Source organism: Pristiophorus japonicus, chromosome 4 (assembly GCF_044704955.1).
Source record: "Pristiophorus japonicus isolate sPriJap1 chromosome 4, sPriJap1.hap1, whole genome shotgun sequence".
In the NCBI taxonomy this organism is placed as follows: domain Eukaryota; kingdom Metazoa; phylum Chordata; class Chondrichthyes; family Pristiophoridae; genus Pristiophorus; species Pristiophorus japonicus.
In genome coordinates this window covers 246547255-246572247 of record NC_091980.1, presented here as the reverse complement: position 1 = coordinate 246572247, position 24993 = coordinate 246547255, and the positions used below count along the sequence as shown (strand labels likewise).

The 24993-nt window shown below is 44.7% G+C and overlaps 1 protein-coding gene across 1 annotated transcript in view; it reads right to left on the bottom strand.

Annotated features, from left to right (window-relative positions):
* akt1 (v-akt murine thymoma viral oncogene homolog 1) overlaps positions 1 to 24993 on the bottom strand; it is a 130180-nt gene that overhangs the window by 21873 nt on the left and 83314 nt on the right. Inside the window, exons 5-7 of the mRNA XM_070877511.1 lie at positions 7731 to 7875; positions 4992 to 5123; positions 4735 to 4800 (exon numbers count right to left, since the gene is read on the bottom strand). Of these exons, the coding sequence (XP_070733612.1) occupies positions 4735 to 4800; positions 4992 to 5123; positions 7731 to 7875 (343 nt within the window). The remainder of the gene's footprint in view (positions 1 to 4734; positions 4801 to 4991; positions 5124 to 7730; positions 7876 to 24993) is intronic.

Genomic DNA, 24993 nt, shown 5'->3' with positions numbered 1-24993 from the left:
AAAGAAACATTCAATCAGAAACTTTATTTAACAGAACTAAACTGTTTTATTAGTTATTCAATGATGGCATTTTAAACTAAGTTAAATTGCGATGTTTTAGCTGTTCGACCTCTCACAACAAATAAAAAGTCTGATTCTAATGAAAAGACCCCAGTGGCTAGGGTAGATCCCTGCAGCAGTCATGTGTGGGTTACTGAATGCAGGGTAACACATGTCAAACACTGTTTTCTGATATTACTGGTTTCATTTTGCTAGAAGCAAGAAACAGTCTAACCTCCACCTCAGGTAAACTGTGATGCATCAACAATGTTAAAACCAATCAAGGAGTGTTTGGAAAGAGGTTGGATTAAAATTCCATAAGTATATAGATCAGCTGGGAAGCAACTCCTTAGTATGTCTAATACACAATTTATAAATTAGATTGCATGAGGAAGATAAAATATCTGATACTACACATATTATTTCCACAAATATTGTGCAAGATACCAGATGCAACTTATACATAAGCATTTAAAAAAACGCATATGCATTTACACAACCAATGCAAAATTTATCTGAAAAATATATTAAAAAAACAAGATATTGTTGGCATGTACTGAAGCACTAAATACATGATTTGAAATAAAGGACTAACCATAATAATCAGGTGAATGGAAATCAATTACTTGGCTTTTAATTTCATTGTACACATTGCATGAATGTATTTTCAAATATATTCCAAACCATGATTACAACATGGTCTTTGTGGCTACGTATTTTAACTGTTGAAAAAGTATGTTTGTGGGACTCAGAACACAAAATAAAGTGAGTCAGGATTTGAAGAATAATATCAAAGAACCAATTTAGTGATTTTAATGATATTTACTACATTCAATGTCTGGAATCTGCTCACATTGGGCCCAAGTTTCCACACGCGCCTAGAACGGCGCAGTCCCGACCTGGACGCCCGTTTTTCGCGCCACAAAGTGCGCCTAAAAAAATCCTCGGTATTCTCCACCTACCTGCAGGTCCTCTGGCCCTCGGCGCAGCCAGCACGAGCTGTGGGGGGGGCGGAGCCAGGTCCCTGCGCTGAAAACAGTGCCGGGACCTCTGCACATGCGCGCTACATTGGGCACGCAAGTGCAGTAGCTCCAGGCGCCAAACTATGTGGGATGGGCCCGAAGCACGCAGCCCCTAGCCCTGGCTGAATGGCCTCACTGGGGCTGCGTGAATAAGGCTCCTCCCACGGGCAGCTCCTGCTTCCCCCTCCCCCCCGACCAGACCCGACACTCGCTCCCCGCCCCCCCCCCCTGCCTCCGGACCAGACCCGACACCCGCTCCCCCCCCACCCCTGCCTCCGGACCAGACCCGACACCCGCTCCCCCCCTCCCCCCCTGCCTCCGGACCAGACCCGACACCCGCTCCCCGACACCCCCCCCCCGCCTCCGGACCAGACCCGACACCCGCTCCCCGACACCCCCCCCACCTGCCTCCGGACCAGACCAGACACCCGCTCCCCCCCCGCCTCCGGACCAGACCCGACACCCGCTCCCCCCCGACTGACCCGACCCGCGCTCCTGTTCCCGCTCCACCCCCCCCCCCCCCCCGACCCGAACCTCCCCGACACGACGCCACCTACCTGTAAATCTGGTGCTGGGGACGGGCCCTGACCGAAGTCTCGGGCCGGCCCGTTCAACCTTCGATCCCGAAAGGCCTGCCTGAAGCACTTTCACACAGGTAGGAAGATGGTTTATTTAATCTTTTCTTTGCTTATAAATGTTTATTCAGGTTGGATTTATTTGTATAATATTTGTAGAAGTATAAATAAGGATTTATTATAGAATTTAATGACTTCCCTTCCCCCCCACCTCGTTCTGGACGCCTAATTTGTAACCTGCGCCTGATTTTTTAATGTGTAGAACAGTTTTTCCAGTTCTACAAAAATCTTCACTTGCTCCATTCTACTTTAGTTTGGAGTACGTTTTCACTGTGGAAACTTTCAAATCAGGCTTCAGTGGCCGGACACGCCCCCTTTTGAAGAAAAAATTCTGTTCCAAAGTAGAACTGTTCTACCTGACTAGAACTGCAGAAAAAAAAATGTGGAGAATTGCGATTTCTAAGATAGTCCGTTCTCCACCAGTTGCTCCTAAAAATCAGGTGCAAATCATGTGGAAACTTGGGCCCATTGTGTTATTGTGGCCAGATCAGATAAAAAGGTCAACTTCTTTCTCCCCATTGAGGTGGGGCATTAAGGCCCTGTGAGATGTTCCACTTCATTAACTAGCTCACACCTCAGGTCTGATCTGTCTGGTGGCATCAAATGTCTGGAACTTGAAACTGCTCCCAGAGCAATGTGCAGCAAGGCTGCACTGCCATGTTTAGCAAACTGTTTTCACTTTTAGAAAGAATTGATAGTGGAAAACATCAAATTGAATCAAGAATCAAAGTGCACTTCAGAAACTCAAAACTAAAAAAAACCTATGCACTTTCAAAAACTCATTTGAGTAATAAAAACAGAAAATGCCGGAAATACTCAGCAGGTCAGGCAGCATCTGTGGAGCGAGAAACAGAATTAATGTTTCAGGTCGATGATCCTTCAACTGAACTGGAAAAAGTTAGAGATGCAACAGGTTTTTAAGCTAGTGTAGGGGCAGGGAAGGGGGGGCAGGGAGGAAAGAACAAAAGGGAAGGTCTGTGATAGGGTGGAAGGCAGAAGAGATTAAGAGAGAAAAGGGATGGTGCAAGGCAAAAGGAGATGGTAATGGGACAAATTAAGAAACAAAAGATGAGTCTAGATAGGGTGTAAATGGCAGAATCATCAACAGCTGCTGTGGGAGAAAGAAAAAAAAAAGAAAAAGAAATAGGGACAGAGGTTATGGTTTGAAATTGCTGAACTCGATGTTCCTAAAGGAAAGTGCCTAAACGAAAGATGAGGTGCTGTTACTCGAGCTTCATTGGAACAGTGCAAGAGGCCGAGAACGGGGAGATCAGAGTGGGAGTGGAGTGGGGAATTAAAGTGACAGGTGATTAGAAGCCCGGGGTCACGCTTACAGACTGAACGGGGGTGTCTGCAAAGTGGTCACCCAATCTGCTTTTGGTCTCCCCAATGTAGAGGAGACTACATCGTGAGCAGCGAATACAGTATACTAAATTGAAAGTACAAGTAAATCGCTGTTTCATCTGGAAGGTGTGTTTGGGGACCTGGACAGTGGGAAGGGAAGAGGTAAAAGGGGAGGTGTTGCATCTCTTGCGTTTGCCCAGAAAGATGCCGTGGGAAGGGGAGGGGGTGATTGAGGAGTGGACCAGGGTGTCGTGCAGGGAGCAGTCCCTTCGGAATACTGAGAGGGGAGGGGAAGATGTGATTGGTGGTGGGATCATGCTAGGGATGGCGGAAATGGCGGAGGATGATTCGTTGAATGTGGAGGCTGGTGGGGTGAAGGATGAGGACAAGGGGAGCCCTATCGTGGTTCTGGGAGGGAGGGGAAGGGATGAGAGCAGAAGTCTGAGAAATGGAACAGACACGGTCAAGGGCCATGTCAACCACGGTAGAAAGGAATCCTCAATTGAGGAAAAAGGAAGACATAGTGAAGCACTAGTATGAAAGGTGGCGTCGTCAGAACAGATGCGACGGAGACGGAGAAACTGGGAGAATGGAATAGAGTCATTACAGGAAGCGGGATGGGAAGAACTGTAGTCCAAGTAGCTGTGGGAGTCAGTGGGATTATAGTGAATGTTTGTCAGTAGCCTATCCCAAGAAATGGAGACAGAGAAGTTGAGGAAGGGAAGAGAAGAATCAGAGATGGACCATGTGAAGGTGAGGGAAGGGTGGAAATTGGGAGCAAAGTGAATGAAATTTTCTAATTCAAGGTGAGAGCAGGAAACGGCACTGATACAGTCATCAATGTACCGGATAAAGAGGTGAGGGAGGGGATCTGTGTAGGACTGGAACAAAGAATGTTCCACATATCCCATGAAAAGGCAGGCATAGCTAGGACGCATGCAGGTTCCCATAGCAACATCTTTAATTTGGAGGAAGTGAGTGGAGTTAAAGGAGAAGTTGTTCAATGTGAGAACAAGTTCAACCAGACGGAGGAACAGTGGTGGTGGTGGATGGGGACTGGTTGGGCCAATGTTCAAGGAAGAAGCGAAGCGCCCTCATGTCAACCTGGTGGGGGTTAGAGGTGTAGCTGGATTGGACGTCCATAGTGAATAGGAGACGGTTGGGGCCTGGAAACTGGAAACTGTTAAAGTGGTGGAGGGCATCGGAAGAGTTGCGGATGTAGATGGGAAGAAACTGGACAAGGGGAGAAAAAAAAGAGTCGAGATAAGAAGAAATCAATTCCGTGGGGCAAGAACAGGCTGAAACGATTGGTCTATCAGGGCAGTCCTGTTTGTGGATCTTGGGAAGGAGGTAGAAGTGGGCTGTGCGGGGTTGGGGAACTATGTGGCTGGCGGCTGTGGAAGGAAGATCTCCAGAGGAGATGAGGTCAGTGACTTGATGACTTGATGTTCGGTAGTGGGGTTAGGTGTCAGAGAGTTGGCGTTCAGCCTACGCAAGGTAGAGGTAATTTGAGTAATTTATTTAAAGAACATTCTCAATATGAACAAGAGAGAGACTGTTCAAATTAAAAATGATTTAATTTTTTTAAATTATACAATAGTCACATATTTGATGTATTGTGTGAATCTTTATTGAGATAGTGACAAAAGAATAGGTAATTGACATTTATTTAAGTCTTTTGAATGAGTACTTACAGTTAAGAATGGATGCCTAGAATTTTGTAACACTCTATTTTCTGTCACAGTGTGTGCTACCTCATCCTACAGAAAAAATAAGTGTCACAGATTGAGAAAACCAATACAACAATCATCAAACTGAACTTCAATTCAAGTAACAGATGTTGACTGAATAGATTGCTTTACAAAAAAAGGTTTTAGTATAAACACTCAATAAAGCTTCGTGAATTAAACTATTTTGCAACAATGCTGTCAATTAACTTTTGAAAACTTACCTTTGCTACAATTACTTCTTTCTTAAGAATCTTCATGGCGTAATACCGTCCAGTGGCTTTTTCTTTTACGAGAATCACCTTTCCAAATGTGCCTTTTCCAAGCAGTTTTAAGTATTCAAAATTATGCATAGTCTGTAACACATCAAACAATAACCACAAACTGTCCAACAGAAAACAAGCATAGTCCTACTGCACTCATACAATTTCAGGGAGGGTCAGAGTACAATTACTGCAGAAAGAATAATATTACAATTTATTCATGACTGCATACGAGAGGATTCATTAGAATATACTAGTGGGCTTCTCAGAGTTGCACTTGTCTGTGAGCTATATATATTACATGTAGATATATATGATATAGATGAATAAATAAATAAATATAATTATATATTTATTTCTTTATTTATAATATATATAGATATCGATAGATATAGATTTTTTCTAGATATATATATATATATATATATATAGAGAGATATATAGGATTTTTTCTAGATATATATATATATATATATATATATATATATATGTATTCCATTTAATTGTATGGGATATTCTGCAGCCAGAGGTAGAGTAAAATATTTGTAGAATTTTATACTTGTGCTGACTGTCAGTTTCTATGTTGGCTGGAAACTTATGTTAATCTAGGCGAGTTTGTAAAAGTGAATGTGTCACGAGGCTGGAGATGGAGCGGAGTTCTTAAATGGAAGACTTGTTTTCAAAGAGGAAGGAATCATGTTGGAGTTGGTTATGCAAGTGTGAAGTCTGGGTTGAGTGGTGGGTAGGAATAGCAAGTTCGGGGAAGAGAGGCAACAACATGGCTGTGGAGAGATTGGTATGGTAAACGGGTGGTAAAATTTGAGTGGCGGGGAAAGGTGAAAAGAATGAAGTTAGAGGAACGTACATCAGTTCCAGGGAGTTTGGTGATGAGCACAGAAGAGGTTGAAGGAAGAGCAAAAAAGAAGTTGGGCAATTATTATGTAAGCGCAAATCCTGACATAATTTAAGTATGAATTAGATGCTGTAATAGGAATCTTTGGGTTATTCTGAATGAACCAAGATGGGCTGAAAGGCCTTTCTCATCAATAATTATATTGTGAAAGACAGTACTGAAGGACAGATATGGAGAAAAGTAAAAAATATATATATTTATAAAACAATGGAGAGGGTACTCTTGGGGTTTGGGAGTACAGCAGTTTCAAGGTGTGTGGACTTAAAACAAAATACTATGAATAGGACCAAGAAAAACATAAACCCTAGGATTGGGCATTCCAAAAAATTGGCAGAATGGGAGCAGGACTAAATAGGAACAGCAAAGCTGTACTTAAACATGCATACTCCAGGAGCCAGATTTAAAAACACCTGGACCAGGAGTTTAAAAAAAAAGATCACCAGAGAGGATACAGGACACTGGAAGTGGGACTAAAAACCACAAACAGCCAGGAAGGAGCTAAAAAAAACCCACCAGAGATGGAGTGGGATTAAAATAAAAGAATTACAATAAACAGGACTGACAAAAACACAAACAAGAGAAGTTAAGAAAAGAAACACCAGAATGGGAACGGGATGAAAAGAAACACCAGAAGCAAATAAAAGAGAAACGCACCATTACATAACTGCTAAGACAGAAGGAAGGTGGACTACATGGATCAATAGCCTCCAACAGCTTTTCCATGTTTCTACTGAATACAACAGAACAATTTACTACCTGGGGTCTTTAACTCCCCATCATATGAGGTTAGTGGATCCCATTCAATCATCTTCACCTGAATTGCAGGGGGGTAGGGGAGTAGGAAGAAAGAGATTTTAACACATTCAAATGTTCCAGCTTGTCAAGAATGTACATGATATAAACAAATATGTTATGGTTGGTTATGACCACAGTAAGTGAAAAAGGTTTCATGGTGACATATGGTTGGGCAAAAATTGCATGTAAGCTGTGTCAGTGAATTGACTGGCTATGAATTTCATTTAGGCAACCAAACACAGACTGACCCTGGTCACCTAATAGAAATTCTGATTGATAATGGCATTGTACGGAGTAATATACTTGTGTCAATAATCCAGGCCGGCACTCCAGTGCAGTATCGAGTGAGCACTGCACTGTCAGAGGTGCCGTCTTTCAGAAGAGATGTTAAAACTGAGGCACCGTCTGCCCTCTCAGCTATTCTGAAGAGCAGGGGAGATCTCCCCAGTGTCCTGGCTAATATTTATCCCTCAACCAACATCACTAAAGTACAGATTATTTGGTCATCATGACATTGTTGTTTGTGGGACCTTGCGGTGCGTAAATTGGCTGCCATGTTGCCTACATTACAACAGTGGCTACACTTCAAAAAGTACATTCATTGGCTGTAAAGCTCTTTGGGCCATTCTGAGGAAAGGCGCTGTATAAATTTAAATCTTTCTTTAACTTACTGAATCTCAGCAATCAAATATCTACTTTCTCTTCACAACCCAACACACGAGAGACATAAGCCTATGAATTAATTAGTGATAATACTGGATGGGTGTTTAATTTATTTGGATGACATTTCTTGGTCTATTTTAATCGAGTTGTTAAACTAGTGCACTGAGGAATGTCATGCAATGCATTAAGTAATTATCTGCAATTATCACTAATGGTAATTTTTAATCTATGGGGCATTTCTCCTATATATCAAAAATAAGCTATTCTACTAAATAATGACCATTATTATATATTTGGTGCTTGCATATATGCAATTAAAGGTATCCTACCACTTTGTGTTTTGGTTTAGTGCGAGAAATCTCCATGCCTTCTGACCATGAATTATCACTTGGGGATTCTGGATGGTAGTCCATGATCTCATCTTCTTGCTTAAGGTTATCTGCTACTGTTTGGATGGCTTTTGTCCATTCTTCCCTGCAAGGTTGTAACCAAAATAATCATTGTAAACTTCACCTTGTATATATAAAAGTAGCAAACAAGAAAAATTAAAGTTCAAATATCCCAAAACTAAAGCTTATCAAATGAGTTTAATAATCTTGTTTATTCTTAAAGAGAAATGCTTCTATCTGTATAAGAACATTTAAAAAAATAATTAAACTGTCTGTCACAAAGTTTCATCTCATCATTTTTACTGAAATTTAAGGTGCTAAACAGCACAATTCTACCAATTGCATAGCTTTCCCCCAATTGTGATGTGTTTCCAAAAGTGGAGTTACTGTAGCTTTTGCATTAGAAGTTTTCAGGTCATACAAGTTATTGTCATTCCATAACCAGCCATTAATGGATGGTGCCTAGAACTGGTTAAAATAAATGGATCCCTACTTTGCCAGGCCATTACGGGTAGGTTCATTTTCTCCACCAAGGTCATCAACCCTAGTATAGATTTAAAGCCAGATTAAACAACTGTAGATGGTATATATCCTCTCAATGGGTACTTGGGTATATTATGGTAGCCAGTCACAAACCTATCCGCATTAAACATAAAAATACATCAAAGTCAAGGTAAAACAAAGGGCTCAATTTTCCCCAGTTATCTATGCCGTTTGTTTGGCGCCCGGCATTTTTGGGGGCGTAAATTAAAATATCCAAGTTTCCCCAAAGTTTCTGCGCCAGCGTAACTCAGTTAGTTAAGATTTTTTTAGGTTAGTTTTTTTTTGCGTAACCTGATGTCCGTGCCAGTATTTCACATTTAAGCAAGTTTGGCCAACTTATATTTTTCCTAGGACGGTGTATGTGACCACTCCCAAAACATTTTCTGGACACTTAAGAAAAACCAGCACACATTAAAAAATCGGCGCAAAAAGACACAATTGTTTTTATACAAAGTTTTGGAGGAAGTCAAGAAGACAAAGAATATGCATCACGAAGCTTAATTTTTTTCAAAGTCAAAAGGGAGAAAATGGAATTCTAATGCGATTCTTTAATTTTTTTTCAAAGTACCACACCACCACCCAACGTCTCCTCACCAGGCTCGAGGGTCAGACGGCAGAATCGCTTCCTCACCTGGACACTAGCTCAGCTTCAAAAGAAGCTCGGGGAGGGGGTGGGAGTGGTGGAAGCCGAACTTAAGGGAGAGAACCCTTAGACACACATCAGCTTCAAAAGAAATCCATGGGGGGTGGTGGACGCCAAGCCCATGCCCGGGCGATTAAGCGATCCTGCCGGATGACCCTCAAGCCCGATGAGGAGATGTTCGGTTGGTGGGGTGGCACTTTGAAAAAAATCTAAAATTAAAGAATTGCATTAGATTCCGTTGCCCCAAATATCGTCATTGAATGCCTAGCTTCCTGCTCCAAGCAAGCCTATTGCACATGCGCAGACCGGGATGTGGTCCATACTAGGGTGTCGACCGTGGGGAGAGAGAGAGGAAAGAAGGTTTAAGTCCTTTGTCCTGCTGTTTTGAGCTTCTTGCACAGCTACAATTTAATTATGAGGGCAATATTGACAATGCCATACCTCATGCAAGCCTTCTGCATGATGGTGCTACGGAGGAGACGATTGTTTAGACATCACCGCATGAGGAACCTCAGAGCACCTAGGATGATGGGCAGGAGGCCTTACCCACATCGGGTATATCGAGACAGGCGTTCATACCTGCACCTGAGTGATGCAGACTGTGTGAGAAGGCTGTGTTTCCGCAAAGCAGTTGTAAACGAGATCTGAGAGCTAGTAAAAGCAGACCTGCAACCTAGAAGCGTCAGGAGGATTGCTTTGTCAGTTGAAGTAAAGGTTATAGCTGCACTTTCATTTTATGTATCTGGATCATTTCAAGCCACAACTGGGGATGTGTGTGCCATTTGGCAACATGCATCACATATCTGCATTCAGCAGGTGACTGCTGCACTGTATGCCCGCAGGAATGACTACATAAAGTTCTCCATGATCGCCCAGGCAATGCGTGACAAGGCTGTGGGCTTCTCCAGAGTGGGAGAGCGATAGTGATAGGGGATTCAATTGTGAGGGGAATAGATAGGCGTTTCTGCGGCCGCAACCGAGACTCCAGGATGGTATGTTGCCTCCCTGGTGCAAGGGTCAAGGATGTCTCGGAGCGGGTGCAGGACATTCTGAAATGGGAGGGAGAACAGCCAGTTGTCGTGGTGCACATTGGTACCAACGACATAGGCAAAAAAAGGGATGAGGTCCTACGAAACGAATTTAAGGAGCTAGGAGCTAAATTAAAAAGTAGGACCTCAAAAGTAGTAATCTCGGGATTGCTACCAGTGCCACGTGATAGTCAGAGTAGGAATCGCAGGATAGCGCAGATGAATACGTGGCTTGAGCAGTGGTGCAGCAGGGAGGGATTCAAATTCCTGGGGCATTGGGACCGGTTCTGGGGGAGGTGGGACCAGTACAAACCGGACGGTCTGCACCTGGGCAGGACTGGAACCAATGTCCTAGGGGGAGTGTTTGCTAGTGCTGTTGGGGAGGATTTAAACTAATATGGCAGGGGGATGGGAACCAATGCAGGGAGACAGAGGGAAACAAAAAGGAGCCAAAAGCAAAAGACAGAAAGGAGATGAGGAAAAGTGTAGGGCAGAGAAACCCAAGGCAAAGAACAAAAAGGGCCACTGTACAGCAAAATTCTAAAAGGACAAAGGGTGTTAATAAAACAAGCCTGAAGGCTTTGTGTCTTAATGCAAGGAGTATCCGCAATAAGGTGGATGAATTAATTGTGCAAATAGATGTTAACAAATATGATGTGATTGGGATTACGGAGACGTGGCTCCAGGATGATCAGGGCTGGGAACTCAACATTCAGGGGTATTCAACATTCAGGAAGGATAGAATAAAAGGAAAAGGAGGTGGGGTAGCATTGCTGGTTAAAGAGGAGATTAATGCAATAGTTAGGAAAGACATTAGCTTGGATGATGTGGAATCTATATGGGTAGAGCTGCAGAACACCAAAGGGCAAAAAACGTTAGTAGGAGTTGTGTACAGACCTCCAAACAGTAATAGGGATGTTGGGGAGGGCATCAAACAGGAAATTAGGGGTGCATGCAATAAAGGTGTAGCAGTTATAATGGGTGACTTTAATATGCACATAGATTGGGCTAGCCAAACTGGAAGCAATACGGTGGAGGAGGATTTCCTGGAGTGCATAAGGGATGGTTTTCTAGACCAATATGTTGAGGAACCAACTAGGGGGGAGGCCATCTTAGACTGGGTGTTGTGTAATGAGAGAGGATTAATTAGCAATCTCATTGTGCGAGGCCCCTTGGGGAAGAGTGACCATAATATGGTGGAATTCTGCATTAGGATGGAGAATGAAACAGTAATTTCAGAGACCATGGTCCAGAACTTAAAGAAGGGTAACTTTGAAGGTATGAGGCGTGAATTGGCTAGGATAGATTGGCGAATGATACTTAGGGGGTTGACTGTGGATGGGCAATGGCAGACATTTAGAGACCGCATGGATGAAGTACAACAATTGTACATTCCTGTCTGGCGTAAAAATAAAAAGGGGAAGGTGGCTCAACCGTGGCTATCTAGGGAAATCAGGGATAGTATTAAAGCCAAGGAAGTGGCATACAAATTGGCCAGAAATAGCAGCGAACCTGGGGACTGGGAGAAATTTAGAACTCAGCAGAGGAGGACAAAGGGTTTGATTAGGACAGGGAAAATGGAGTATGAGAAGAAGCTTGCAGGGAACATTAAGGCGGATTGCAAAAGTTTCTATAGGTATGTAAAGAGAAAAAGATTGGTGAAGACAAACGTAGGTCCCCTGCAGTCAGAATCAGGGGAAGTCATAACGGGGAGCAAAGAAATGGCGGATCAATTGAACAAGTACTTTGGTTCGGTATTCACTAAGGAGGATACAAACAACCTTCCGGATATAAAAGGGGTCAGAGGGTCTAGTAAGGAAGAGGAACTGAGGGAAATCTTTATTAGTCGGGAAATTGTGTTGGGGAAATTGATGGGATTGAAGGCAGATAAATCCCCAGGGCCTGATGGCCTGCATCCTAGAGTACTTAAGGAGGTGGCCTTGGAAATAGCGGATGCATTGACAGTCATTTTCCAACATTCCATTGACTCTGGATCAGTTCCTATGGAGTGGAGGGTAGCCAATGTAACCCCACTTTTTAAAAAAGGAGGGAGAGAGAAAACAGGGAATTATAGACCGGTCAGCCTGACCTCAGTAGTGGGTAAAATGATGGAATCAATTATTAAGGATGTCATAGCAGTGCATCTGGAAAATGGTGACATGATAGGTCCAAGTCAGCATGGATTTGTGAAAGGGAAATCATGCTTGACAAATCTTCTGGAATTTTTTGAGGATGTTTCCAGTAAAGTGGACAAAGGAGAACCAGTTGATGTGGTATATTTGGACTTTCAGAAGGCTTTCGACAAGGTCCCACACAAGAGATTAATGTGCAAAGTTAAAGCACATGGGATTGGGGGTAGTGTGCTGACGTGGATTGAGAACTGGTTGTCAGACAGGAAGCAAAGAGTAGGAGTAAACGGGTACTTTTCAGAATGGCAGGCAGTGACTAGTGGAGTGCCGCAAGGTTCTGTGCTGGGGCCCCAGCTGTTTACATTGTACATTAATGATTTAGACGAGGGGATTAAATGCAGTATCTCCAAATTTGCGGATGATACTAAGTTGGGTGGCAGTGTGAGCTGCGAGGAGGATGCTATTAGGCTGCAGAGTGACTTGGATAGGTTAGGTGAGTGGGCAAATGCATGGCAGATGAAGTATAATGTGGATAAATGTGAGGTTATCCACTTTGGTGGTAAAAACAGAGAGACAGACTATTATCTGAATGGTGACAGATTAGGAAAAGGGAAGGTGCAACGAGACCTGGGTGTCATGGTACATCAGTCATTGAAGGTTGGCATGCAGGTACAGCAGGCGGTTAAGAAAGCAAATGGCATGTTGGCCTTCATAGCGAGGGGATTTGAATACAGGGGCAGGGAGGTGTTGCTACAGTTGTACAGGGCCTTGGTGAGGCCACACCTGGAGTATTGTGTACAGTTTTGGTCTCCTAACTTGAGGAAGGACATTCTTGCTATTGAGGGAGTGCAGCGAAGGTTCACCAGACTGATTCCCGGGATGGCGGGACTGACCTATCAAGAAAGATTGGATCAATTGGGCTTGTATTCACTGGAGTTCAGAAGAATGAGAGGGGACCTCATAGAAACGTTTAAAATTCTGACGGGTTTAGACAGGTTAGATGCAGAAAGAATGTTCCCAATGTTGGGGAAGTCCATAACCAGGGGTCACAGTCTGAGGATAAGGGGTAAGCCATTTAGGACCGAGATGAGGAGAAACTTCTTCACCCAGAGAGTGGTGAACCTGTGGAATTCTCTACCACAGAAAGTAGTTGAGGCCAATTCACTAAATATATTCAAAAGGGAGTTAGATGAAGTCCTTACTACTCGGGGGATCAAGGGTTATGGCGTGAAAGCAGGAAGGGGGTACTGAAGTTTCATGTTCAGCCATGAACTCATTGAATGGCGGTGCAGGCTAGAAGGGCTGAATGGCCTGCTCCTGCACCTATTTTCTATGTTTCTATGTTTTTCCAGGATTGCTGGCTTCCCAAAGGTACAGGTATGCATTGATTGTACCCACATCGCCTTGTGAGCACCTTTGGAGGATTCAGAGATGTACAGGGACAGAAAAGGCTTCCACTCCATTAATGTTCAGCTTGTCTGTGACGATATGCATTGCATCATGTCAGTTGATGCGAGATACCTTGAGAGCACCCATGATGCATTCATCCTATAAAAGAGCACTATATCTGCCATGTTTCAACAGCAGCCAGAAGGGCAGAGCTGGCTGCTGGGAGATAAAGGGTACGGCCTCGCCACCTGGTTCATGATGCCCCTACGTGTAACCCGGATGGAAACTGACCGGGAATACAACATGTCGCACATTGCGACATGCAGCATAAGGGAGGACACCATTGGGCAACTTGATGCAGTGTTTCCGATGTCTGGACCATTCCAGAGGCTACTTGCCATACTCCCCTGAGATTGTCGATCAGTTCACTGTTGTGTGCTGCATGCTGCATAACCAAGATCTTGCTCTGTTAAGCCCGTGTGGTAGCTGGTGTGCAACGGCCACCCAACGTTAAAAGAATTCAAGCAAAGGCATCTTCCACACTTTAAGATGAAGTTCGGGACCTGGAACATCAGGTCCCTCATGGACAACCCTAACAGCAACAGACCAAAACGCCGCACCGCTATCATTGCCCGGGAACTTCGACATTGCCATTGCCGCCCTAAGCGAGACCAGGCGGGCAAGGGAAGTCCAGTTCAAAGAACAAGGTGGTGGCTACACCACCTTCTGGAAAGGCAAACCAGAAGCAGAATGCCGCCTCCATGGGGTTGGCTTCGTCTTAAAAAACAAAACTAGTGGGCCGTCTCAGAGACTCCCCCTACAGGATAAACAAACGCCTCATAACTCTTCGGCTCACCCTAGCCCGGAACCAGTGCGCTACAGTCTTCAGAACATACACCCCAACACTGGGACCTACAATGAGTCCAAAGAGGAATTATACTCCAGCCTTGAACAATCCCTGTCCCGAGTGACAAGCTGATCCTCCTTGGCGACTTCAACGCCAGAGTCGGAAAGGACACTGACCTCTGGGTAGGTGTGATCAGCAGAGAGGAGGTAGGGAAAGCCAACTCCAATGGTACCCTCCCCTGACGAAATGCTTAGAACATGGCCTCGTCATAACCCACACGCTGTTCCGTCAAAAAGACAAGTATAAGGCTTCATGGCAACACACTCGCTCCAAGCAATGGCATCTGCTAGACTACGTCATCATCCGAGCGTTGGTGGGTGGAGAAAGCTCAAGAAATCCAGCAGCTAGCCGACAACCACGATGTGCGAGGGTTCTTCAGCGCAATCAAGATGACCTACGGCCCAAGCACCCAAGACCCTACCCCACTACTGGCCAAGAACGGAGAGATGCTCATCAAGGACAGAGAGGCAGTCAGTGCCCACTGGAAGGAGCACTTCGAGGATCTCCTCAACTGAGACTGTCTATGACACGAGTGTCCTCAACGCCATCCCACAGCATGCCCCCTGCCACCATCTCAGCACAACCCCAGCCCAGCAAGAGGTTGAAAAGACCATTCGAGAACTGAAGAACAAGTTATCAGGAGCCAAAGCACTAAAACATGATGGAGAATCACTACTGGCACCGATCCATGACCTCATCTTTCTATCTGGAAGGAGGAGATCAAGCCAGAAGATCTCAGAGACGATGTAATCGTGATCATCTTCAAGAAAGGTGACAAGTCCGACTACGGTAACTACAGAGGAATCTCCCTGCTGTCGACCATCGGGAAAATCATCACAAGAATCCTTCTAAATCACCTTCTTCCTGTGGCTGAAGAACTCCTCCCAGAGTCGTAATGCGGATTCCACCCACTAAGGGGCACAATGGACACGATCTTCACCGCGCGGCAGATTCAAGAGAAATGCATCTGTACATGGCCTTCTTCGACCTCACAAAAGCCTTCGACAACGTCAACTGTGAGGAATTATGGAACGTCCTCCTCGGATTCGGCTGCCCTGAAAAATTTGTCACCATTCTCCGCCTGCTCCACGATGACATGCAAGTCATGATCCTGACCAACAGATCCACCACAGACCTATTCCACATTCGGACTGGGGTCAAGCAGGGCTGCGTCATCGCACCAACGCTCTTCTCGATCTTCTTTGCTGCAATGTTCCATCTCACCCTCAGCAAGCTCTCCGCTGGAGTGGAGCTAAATTACAGGACAAATGAGTATTTATTCAACCTCCGCCACCTCCAGGCCAGATCCAAGATTGTCCCATCCTCCGTCACTGAACTACAGTATGCAGACGACACCTGCATTTGCGCACACTAGGAGGCCGAACTCCAAGCCATCGTCAACACCTTCACTGAGGCGTACGAGAGCATGGTTCTTACACTAAACATCCATAAGACAAAGGTCCTCTACCAACTTGTCCCCGCCACACAGCACTGCCCCCAGCTATCAAAATCCATGATGAGGCCTTGGACAACGTGGACCATTTTCCATACCTCGGGAGCCTACTGTCAACAAGACGACATCGACGACGAGGTCCAACACAGCCTTTAGCGTGCTAGTGCAGCCTTCGGTCGCCTAGGAAGAGTGTGTTTGAAGACCAGGACCTCAAACCCAGCACCAAGCTCATGGTCTACATACCCACCCTCCTATATGGCTCAGAGACATGGACTATGTACAGCAGACACCTCAAAATACTGGAGAAGTACCACCAATGCTGCCTCCACAAGATCCTGCAAATCCATTGTTAGGATAGGCACACCAACATCAGTGTCCTCGCTCAGGCCAATATCCCCAGCATCGAAGCAGTGACCACGCTCGATGAGCTCCGCTGGACGGGTCACATTGTCCGCATGCCTGACACGAGACTCCCAAAACAAGCATTCTACTCAGAGCTCCGACAAGGCAAGCGAACCCCAGCTGGCCAGAGGAAATGCTTCAAGGGCACCCTCAAAGCCTCCTTGAATAAATGTAACACCCCCACCGACAACTGGAAATCCCTGGCCCAAGACTGCTCAAAGTAAGCATCCGGGAAGGCGCTGAACACCTTGAGTCTCTTCGCCGAGAGCAAGCTGAAGTCAAGCGTCGACAGCGGAAGGAGCGTCCGGCAACCCAGGCACCCACCCACCCGTTCCTTCAACCACCATCTGCCCCACCTGTGACAGAGACTGTAGGTCCCGCATTGGACTCTCACTCACCTGAGAACTCATTTCTAGTGTGGATGCAAGTCATCCTCGACTCCGAGGGACTGCCTATGATGATAACTTAGCCATTGTGAGGCAGCAGCAGCTGGTAGATGACCCACCTGAGGTGAGAGTGGCTGATGATGAGGAGGAGCATGCAGATGACGAGGAGGAGTAAGAGGACGAGGAAGCCATGCAACTACCTGAACCTGGAGCACGACGGTGGAGGAGGGCGGGCCATCGTACCCATTTAACGACTGCTCGAGCCTTGCGCCAGCAGCTCATCCGTGAACGCTTTGCTGCCTGAGGGCTCAGCGACAACTATTCCAAATTGACCATGTTTATTGTTTGGACCTGTTCCATAATGTTGTGTTGTGTTAATGGAACAAATAATGGAAATAATTCTTCTTTAGTTCAAACAGTTGTGTTAATAATGGAATAAATAATGGAAATTATTCAGTTATAATTTAAAATATATTTTATTCAAAAGTTTAACACTTGTTTATACTTAACTTAACTTTAATAAAAATAATCTTGTATCAAACTTTAAAGTTATCAGTTAAGACCACTTACAAACTTTAAGATCACTTACAAACTTTTAAACTTGTAAATTAACATCACTTACAAAAAACTTTTAATGTGAGAACAGTTACAACAGTAATAACAACAACAACAGCAAAGAAAGGCTGCACCCATCTCTCCTCCACCTTATTCTCAGACCGCCCGCCGCGCTTGGTCTTGGTGATTTCATCCCTGCCAGTAGGCAGTGGAGCAGTGTTTCTCAGGTTGGTACCAAGCTTATTCCTTCGAGCATCTCAGGTAATGCGCACTTTTTGATGAGGGGCATGGGCAGGCGGTAATGTGGAAGACCTGGCTTGGGCCTCTTCAGAGGCTGGTCTGGGGATTGAACATAAGAACATAAGAATTAGGAACAGGAGTAGGCCATCGAGCCCCTCGAGCCTGCTCCGCCATTCAACAAGATAATGGCTGATCTGGCCGTGGACTCAGCTCCACTTACCCGCCCGCTCCCCGTAACCCTTAATTCCCTTATTGGTTAAAAATCTATCCATCTGTGATTTGAATACATTCAATGAGCTAGCCTCAACTGCTTCCTTGGGCAGAGAATTCCACAGATTCACAACCCTCTGGGAGAAGAAATTCCTTCTCAACTCGGTTTTAAATTGGCTCCCCCGTATTTTGAGGCTGTGCCCCCTAGTTCTAGTCTCCCCGACCAGTGGAAACAACCTCTCTGCCTCTATCTTGTCTATCCCTTTCATTATTTTAAATATTTCTATAAGATCACCCCTCATCCTTCTGAACTCCAACGAGTAAAGACACAGTCTGCGCAATCTATCATCATAAGGTAACCCCTCATCTCCGGAATCAGCCTAGTGAATCGTCTCTGTACCCCCTCCAAAGTTAGTATATCCTTCCTTAAGTAAGGTACCAAAACTGCACACAGTACTTCAGGTGCGGCCTCACTAATACCCTGTACAGTTGCAGCAGGACCTCCCTGCTTTTGTACTCCATCCCTCTTGCAATGAAGGCCAACATTCCATTCGCCTTCCTGATTACCTGCTGCACTTGCAAACTAACTTTTTGGGATTCATGCACAAGGACCCCCAGGTCCCTCTGCACCGCAGCATGTTGTAATTTCTCCCCATTCAAATAATATTCCCTTTTACTGTTTTTTTTTCCAAGGTAGATGACCTCACATTTTCCGACATTGTATTCCATCTGCCAAACCTTAGCCCATTCGCTTAACCTATCTAAATCTCTTTGCAGCCTCTCGGTGTCCTCTACACAACCCGCTTTCCCACTAATCTTTGTGTCATCTGCAAATTTTGTTACACTAAACTCTGTCCCCTCTTCCAGGTCATCTATGTATATTGTAAACAGTTGTGGTCCCAGCACCGATCCCTGTGGCACACCACTAACCACCGATTTCCAACCCGAAAAGGACCCATTTATCCCGACTCTCTGCTTTCTGTTAGCCAGCCAATTCTCTATCCATGCTAATACATTTCCGCTGACTCCGCGTACCTTTATCTTCTGCAGTAATCTTTTGTGTGGCACCTTATTGAATGCCTTTTGGAAATCTAAATACACCGCATCCATCGGTACACCTCTATCCACCATGCTCGTTATATCCTCAAAGAATTCCAGTAAATTAGTTAAACATGATTTCCCCTTCATGAATCCATGTTGCGTCTGCTTGATTGCACTATTCCTATCTAGATGTCCCGCTATTTCTTCCTTAATGATAGCTTCAAGCATTTTCCCCACTACAGATGTTAAACTAACCGGCCTATAGTTACCTGCCTTTTGTCTGCCCCCTTTTTTTAAACAGAGGCGTTACATTAGCTGCTTTCCAATCCACTGGTACCTCCCCAGAGTCCAGAGAATTTTGGTGGATTATAACGAATGCATCTGCTATAACTCCCGCCATCTCTTTTAATACCCTAGGATGCATTTCATCCGGACCAGGGACTTGTCTACCTTGAGTCCCATTAGCCTGTCCAGCACTACCCCCTAGTGATAGTGATTGTCTCAAGGTCCTCCCTTCCCACATTCCCGTGACCAGCAATTTTTGGCATGGTTTTTGTGTCTTCCACTGTGAAGACCGAAGCAAAATAATTGTTTAAGGTCTCAGCCATTTCCACATTTCCCATTATTAAATCCGCATTCTCATCTTCTAAGGGACCAACATTTACTTTAGTCACTCTTTTCCGTTTTATATATCGGTAAAAGCTTTTACTATCTATTGGAATGGGAGTGGCAATTGATTCTGTCAATGCTGCGGGGTCTGGGCGTGTTCCCTTATGACAGCAGCTAACTCCGACATTCCCTCCCTCATGTGCCCTGACAGTCACTCAACTACCTGCAACATTCCCTCCCTCATGTGCCCGGATAGTGTTCCCATTTCTCATGAGTGTTGTTACTTCTCCCGACAGTCCCGATAACTCATCACCCACCCCACTGATGGTGTCCAGGAGTGATTGTGTAAGGTCAATACTCTCCGCACTCATTGCCATCATCTGAACCACATCGGTTAGATCCTGCACCTCAGGAGAGCGCGGTCAAACTCTCCTTTCCCTCCTCACCCTGGAAGTGGCTCGCTGCATCCCGCTGGGACCAGCAGCCTCGGATGGTGGGGCACTGGGTGTGGCTCGCTGCATTCCACTGGGACCCGCAGCCTCGGACTGTGCGAAGTCATGGAATGACCCAACACTCGTACCACCCAGGAAATGGGCTAGCGCCTCAATGGGCGGCGCCAGCACCTCCTGCAGAGTGAGTACAAGTGTGGGGGCTTCATTCTCCCCCTGTTCCTCCCCCCACCCCCCATGCTCTTGGTCTGGAAGGTGGGATTGGAAGTTGTTCTCCTCTTCAGGCTCGTCCACGTCGGAATCTTCTTCTGCATTAGCTTTAGCCTCATCAGGGTTGGCATCAAGTTCTGCAAAATATAACAGAACACACAAATGGTTAGCAGCAGAGAAGGGGGCAAGGTGGCATGAGTCGGCTCACACAGCGCAGGCAGCAGGCTCATTTGAAAGACCATGATGAATGATAGCACATTGCATCAACCGAAGTGTAGCTGAAGGAGACATCCCCATGAACCGAAGCATAGCTTGCCCGCGCAGTACTTAACTTTTACCAAAGCCAAAATGTGGAATTTGCAGGACTTACCCTCTCCCTCAAGTATGGGCCCTGCTTGTGTAGTGGTGGTTGCTCTTCTCCAGGCAGGACCCATCAAAGCAGCAACTCTGTCTTCCAAGGGTGTCAATGGGTGCAGATTTGCCGGGCCTTCTCCTGTTTGAGTTCCCTCTCTTTTGTTGTGTGCCACCTTCCTCTACAAAGATGAAAATATAACTTTTTAGAGAGGGTGTCTTTCTGCTGGATGGGACCTACAGATGGTCACATTTACAATTGCAATTTCAGTGAATAAATGAAAATATTACTTACACTAACTACTTGACCAAGGTCCTGCCACTTCTTTTTGCACTGGCCTGCAGACCTTGGAGTGGTCACCATTGCACAGTAATCTTCTGCAAGTTAGTTCCATTGTTTCTTCATTTCATTTCTTTTGGTGAAACTTTTGTGTGACCTCTGCTGGTGTCCAGCTCCTGCCATCTGGCCTTAATTACAATAACTAGTGCCTCCATTTCGTCCTGAGAGAAATTCTTGGTTCTTGAGCCGCTTTGTGTCTTGTGTTGCAGCTCTGATTTTTCCACTGAGAATTAAAGTTCTCGGACACAACTGGCTCTTTAAAAATGGCCAAATGCAGACCGGGAGCTGTACTGGGCATGCGCGCCCATAGCAGTCATGTCAAAAACGTCATTTCTTTTCCGTGCATGCGCAGAAGGGGCATCGTTTTTTCGATTAGGCTCCACCCCCTCGAAGCTAAAGGACAGGCTGCACGGCGTCAATTTAAAAAAATTAGAACGGGAAAACTTTCAAGTTATTTTTATGGAATAGTCAGGGCCAATAAAAACGAGCATAACTCTTGTTATACATCAAAAAAACAGCATTGGGGGAAATTGAGCCCACTATACCTATTGCCTGATGCAGTAGTGAATTCTAGCAGGAAACCCACAGAAAAAATAAACATATTTCTTCTTTTCCCCAGTTTCCCTTTTTTGTTATTGATGTCTTTTCCCCCATCACACCTTTTCCTTCCTTGGTTTCCACTGTCCTCTTTTCTTTATTATCCTTCTTTACTTTCTCACCTTCCCTTTCACTTTCTTATTTTTATTCATATCGCAAAATCTTTTTTCCTCCCTTTTCCAAAATGCAGTCTCAATTTCTCTGTTAAATGCTTTCCCCAACTTGTAAAAGGATGAACAGAATCAGGCAAGGTATTCTTGCCCTTGGTAGAAACCATTCCATTGTATACTGGGCACAACTATTTTCCCTTTATCGAACTCAGTGGCTGCATGCCCATGTTTCAAAGAGTGCTGCTGTTGGGGATATCACCACAAATGTCACTAACAGCAACAGTTACTGGGGGAACAAACAAAAACACTGAATCACCCTCTTGCAACACAAAGGAATTTGAAATAAATTAAGCCTTTAGGTTCACACTATGTGTAATTTGATTTTTAATTTTTCCTCTTATGTACATTTTAAATATCTACACCATGTTATTAATAGAACATAGTGCATAAAAGCCACAGAACTGCAAACTGAACATTTCAACAGTACAACAGAATACAATGGCACTGTCAAAAGGTAGAAAGTCAGTGATTAAAGAAATTTGCAATTGGCATTAGCACAGAATTGGCATTGGTTCATAGAAATTACAGCACAGGTGGCAGCCATTCAGCCCACGCACCATACCAATCAAGTGGAACTATGTACTCTAATGCCAGTTCCTTGCCCTTTTTCCTGTATTCTTTTATATTTTTCTTTTACAAATACTTAGCCAAGTCCCTTTTAGCTACTTGAAATAAACATAACAACATAAGAATTAACAGCAGGAATAGACCATTTGGCCCCTCGAGCCTGCTCCGGCATTCACTAAGATCATGGCTGATCTTTTACCTCAACTCCACTTTCCTGCACTATCCCTATATCTCTTGATTCCCTAAATATTCAAAAATCTATCAATCTCTGTCTTGAATATACTCAACCACTGAGCCTCCACAACCCTCTGGGGTAGAGAATTCCAAAGATTCACCACCTTCTGAGTAAAGAAGTTTCTCCTCATCTCTGTTCTAAATGACCCCTTATTCCGAGACTGTGACCCCTGGTTCTAAACGCCTCAACCAGAGGAAACATCCTCCCTGCATCTACCCTGTCTAGCCCTGTAAGAATTTTGTATGTTTCAATGAGATCACCATCACCTCTCAAATTCTTCTAAATTCTAGAGAATATAGGCCTAGTCTGCTCAATTTCTCCTCATTGGACAATTCCCCCCAACCCAGGAATCAGTCTGCTGAACCATCGTTACACTCCCTCTATGGCAAGTATATCCTTCCTTCGGCAAGATCACCAAAACTGTATACAATAATCCAGGTGCAGTCTCACCAGGACCCTATATAATTGCAACAAGATGTCTTTAGTCTTATACTCAAATCCTCTTGTAATAAAGGCCAAAATTAGGACTCCTGGGATCCGGGGTTAATATACTAATTTCTTACTGTATCTGCATGTTAACTTTCAGCGATTCATGTACAAGGACTCCCAGGTCCCTCTGAACACCAACATTTCCCAATCTCTCACCATTTAAAAATACTCTGCTTTTCTATTTTTTCTACCAAAGTGGATAACTTCATATTTATCCACATTATATTCCATTTGCCATGTTTTTGCCCATTCACTTAGCTTGTCTATTTTCCCATGAAGCCCCTTTGCATCTTCCTCACAACGAACATTCCCATCTAGCCATGTAACATTCCCATGTATCATCAGCAAACTTGGATATATTACATTTGATCCCCTCATCCAAATCATTGATATAGATGGGGCCCCAAGCACCGATCCTTGCGGCACCCCACTAGTTACAGCCTGCCAACCTGAAACTGATCCGTTTATTCCTACTCTCTGTTTTCTGTCCATCGTGCTAGTATATTACCCCCATTCCCATGAGTTCTAATTTTGTTTAATAACCTCGTGTGGCACCTTATCGAATGCCTTCTGACAATCCAAATACATCATATCCACTGGTTCCTCCTTACCTATTCTGCTAGTTACAACCTCAAAAAACAGATTTTTCAAAAACATGATTTTCATTTCATAAATCCGTGTTATATAGAAACATAGAAACATAGAAAATAGGTGCAGGAGTAGGCCATTCAGCCCTTCTAGCCTGCACCACCATTCAATGAGTTCATGGCTGAACATGCAACTTCAGTACCCCCTTCCTGCTTTCTCGCCATACCACATGATCCCCCGAGTAGTAAGGACTTCATCTAACTCCCTTTTGAATATATTTAGTGAATTGGCCTCAACTACTTTCTGTGGTAGAGAATTTCACAGGTTCACCACTCTCTGGGTGAAGAAGTTTCTCCTCATCTCGGTCCTAAATGGCTTACCCCTTATCCTTAGACTGTGACCCCTGGTTCTGGACTTCCCCAACATTGGGAACATTCTTCCTGCATCTAGCCTGTCTAAACCCGTCAGAATTTTAAAAGTTTCTATGAGGTCTCCTCTCATTCTTCTGAACTCCAGTGAATACAAGCCCAGTTGATCCAGTCTTTCTTGATATGTCAGTCCCACCATCCCGGGAATCAGTCTGGTGAATCTTCGCTGCACTCCCTCAATAGCAAGAATGTCCTTCCTCAAGTTAGGAGACCAAAACTGTACACAATACTCCAGGTGTGGCCTCACCAAGGCCCTGTACAACTGTAGCAACACCTCCCTGCCCCTGTACTCAAATCCCCTCGCTATGAAGGCCAACATGCCATTTACTTTCTTAACCGCCTGCTGTACCTGCATGCCAACCTTCAATGACTGATGTACCATGACACCCAGGTCTCGTTGCACCTCCCCTTTTCCTAATCTGTCACCATTCAGATAATAGTCTGTCTCTCTGTTTTTACCACCAAAGTGGATAACCTCACATTTATCTACATTATACTTCATCTGCCATGCATTTGCCCACTCACCTAACCTATCCAAGTCACTCTGCAGCCTCATAGCATCCTCCTCGCAGCTCACACTGCCACCCAACTTAGTGTCATCCGCAAATTTGGAGATACTATATTTAATCCCCTCGTCTAAATCATTAATGTACAATGTAAACAGCTGGGGCCCCAGCACAGAACCTTGCAGTACCCCACTAGTCACTGCCTGCCATTCTGAAAAGTACCCATTTACTCCTACTCTATGCTTCCTGTCTGACAACCAGTTCTCAATCCACGGCAGCACACTACCCCCAATCCCATGTGCTTTAACTTTGCACATTAATCTCTTGTATGGGACCTTGTCGAAAGCCTTCTGAAAGTCCAAATACACCACATCAACTGGTTCTCCTTTGTCCACTTTACTGGAAACATCCTCAAAAAATTCCAGAAGACTCTGTTGACTCTGCCCAATCTTATTCTTTTCTAAGTGTCCGGTTACCACATCCTTAGTAATAGATTCTAGCATTTTCCCTACTACTACTATCAGACGAACTGGTCTGTAGTTCCCCATTTTCTCTCCCACTCCTTTCTTAAATAGTGGGGTTACATTAGCTCTATTCCAGTCTGCGGGAACTGTTCTTGAATCGATGGAATTTTGGAAAATGTCAACCAATGCATCCACTATCTCTACAGCCACCTCTTTCAAAACCCTAGTATGTAGGCCATCAGGTCCAGGGGTTTTCTCGGATTTCAGTCCCATT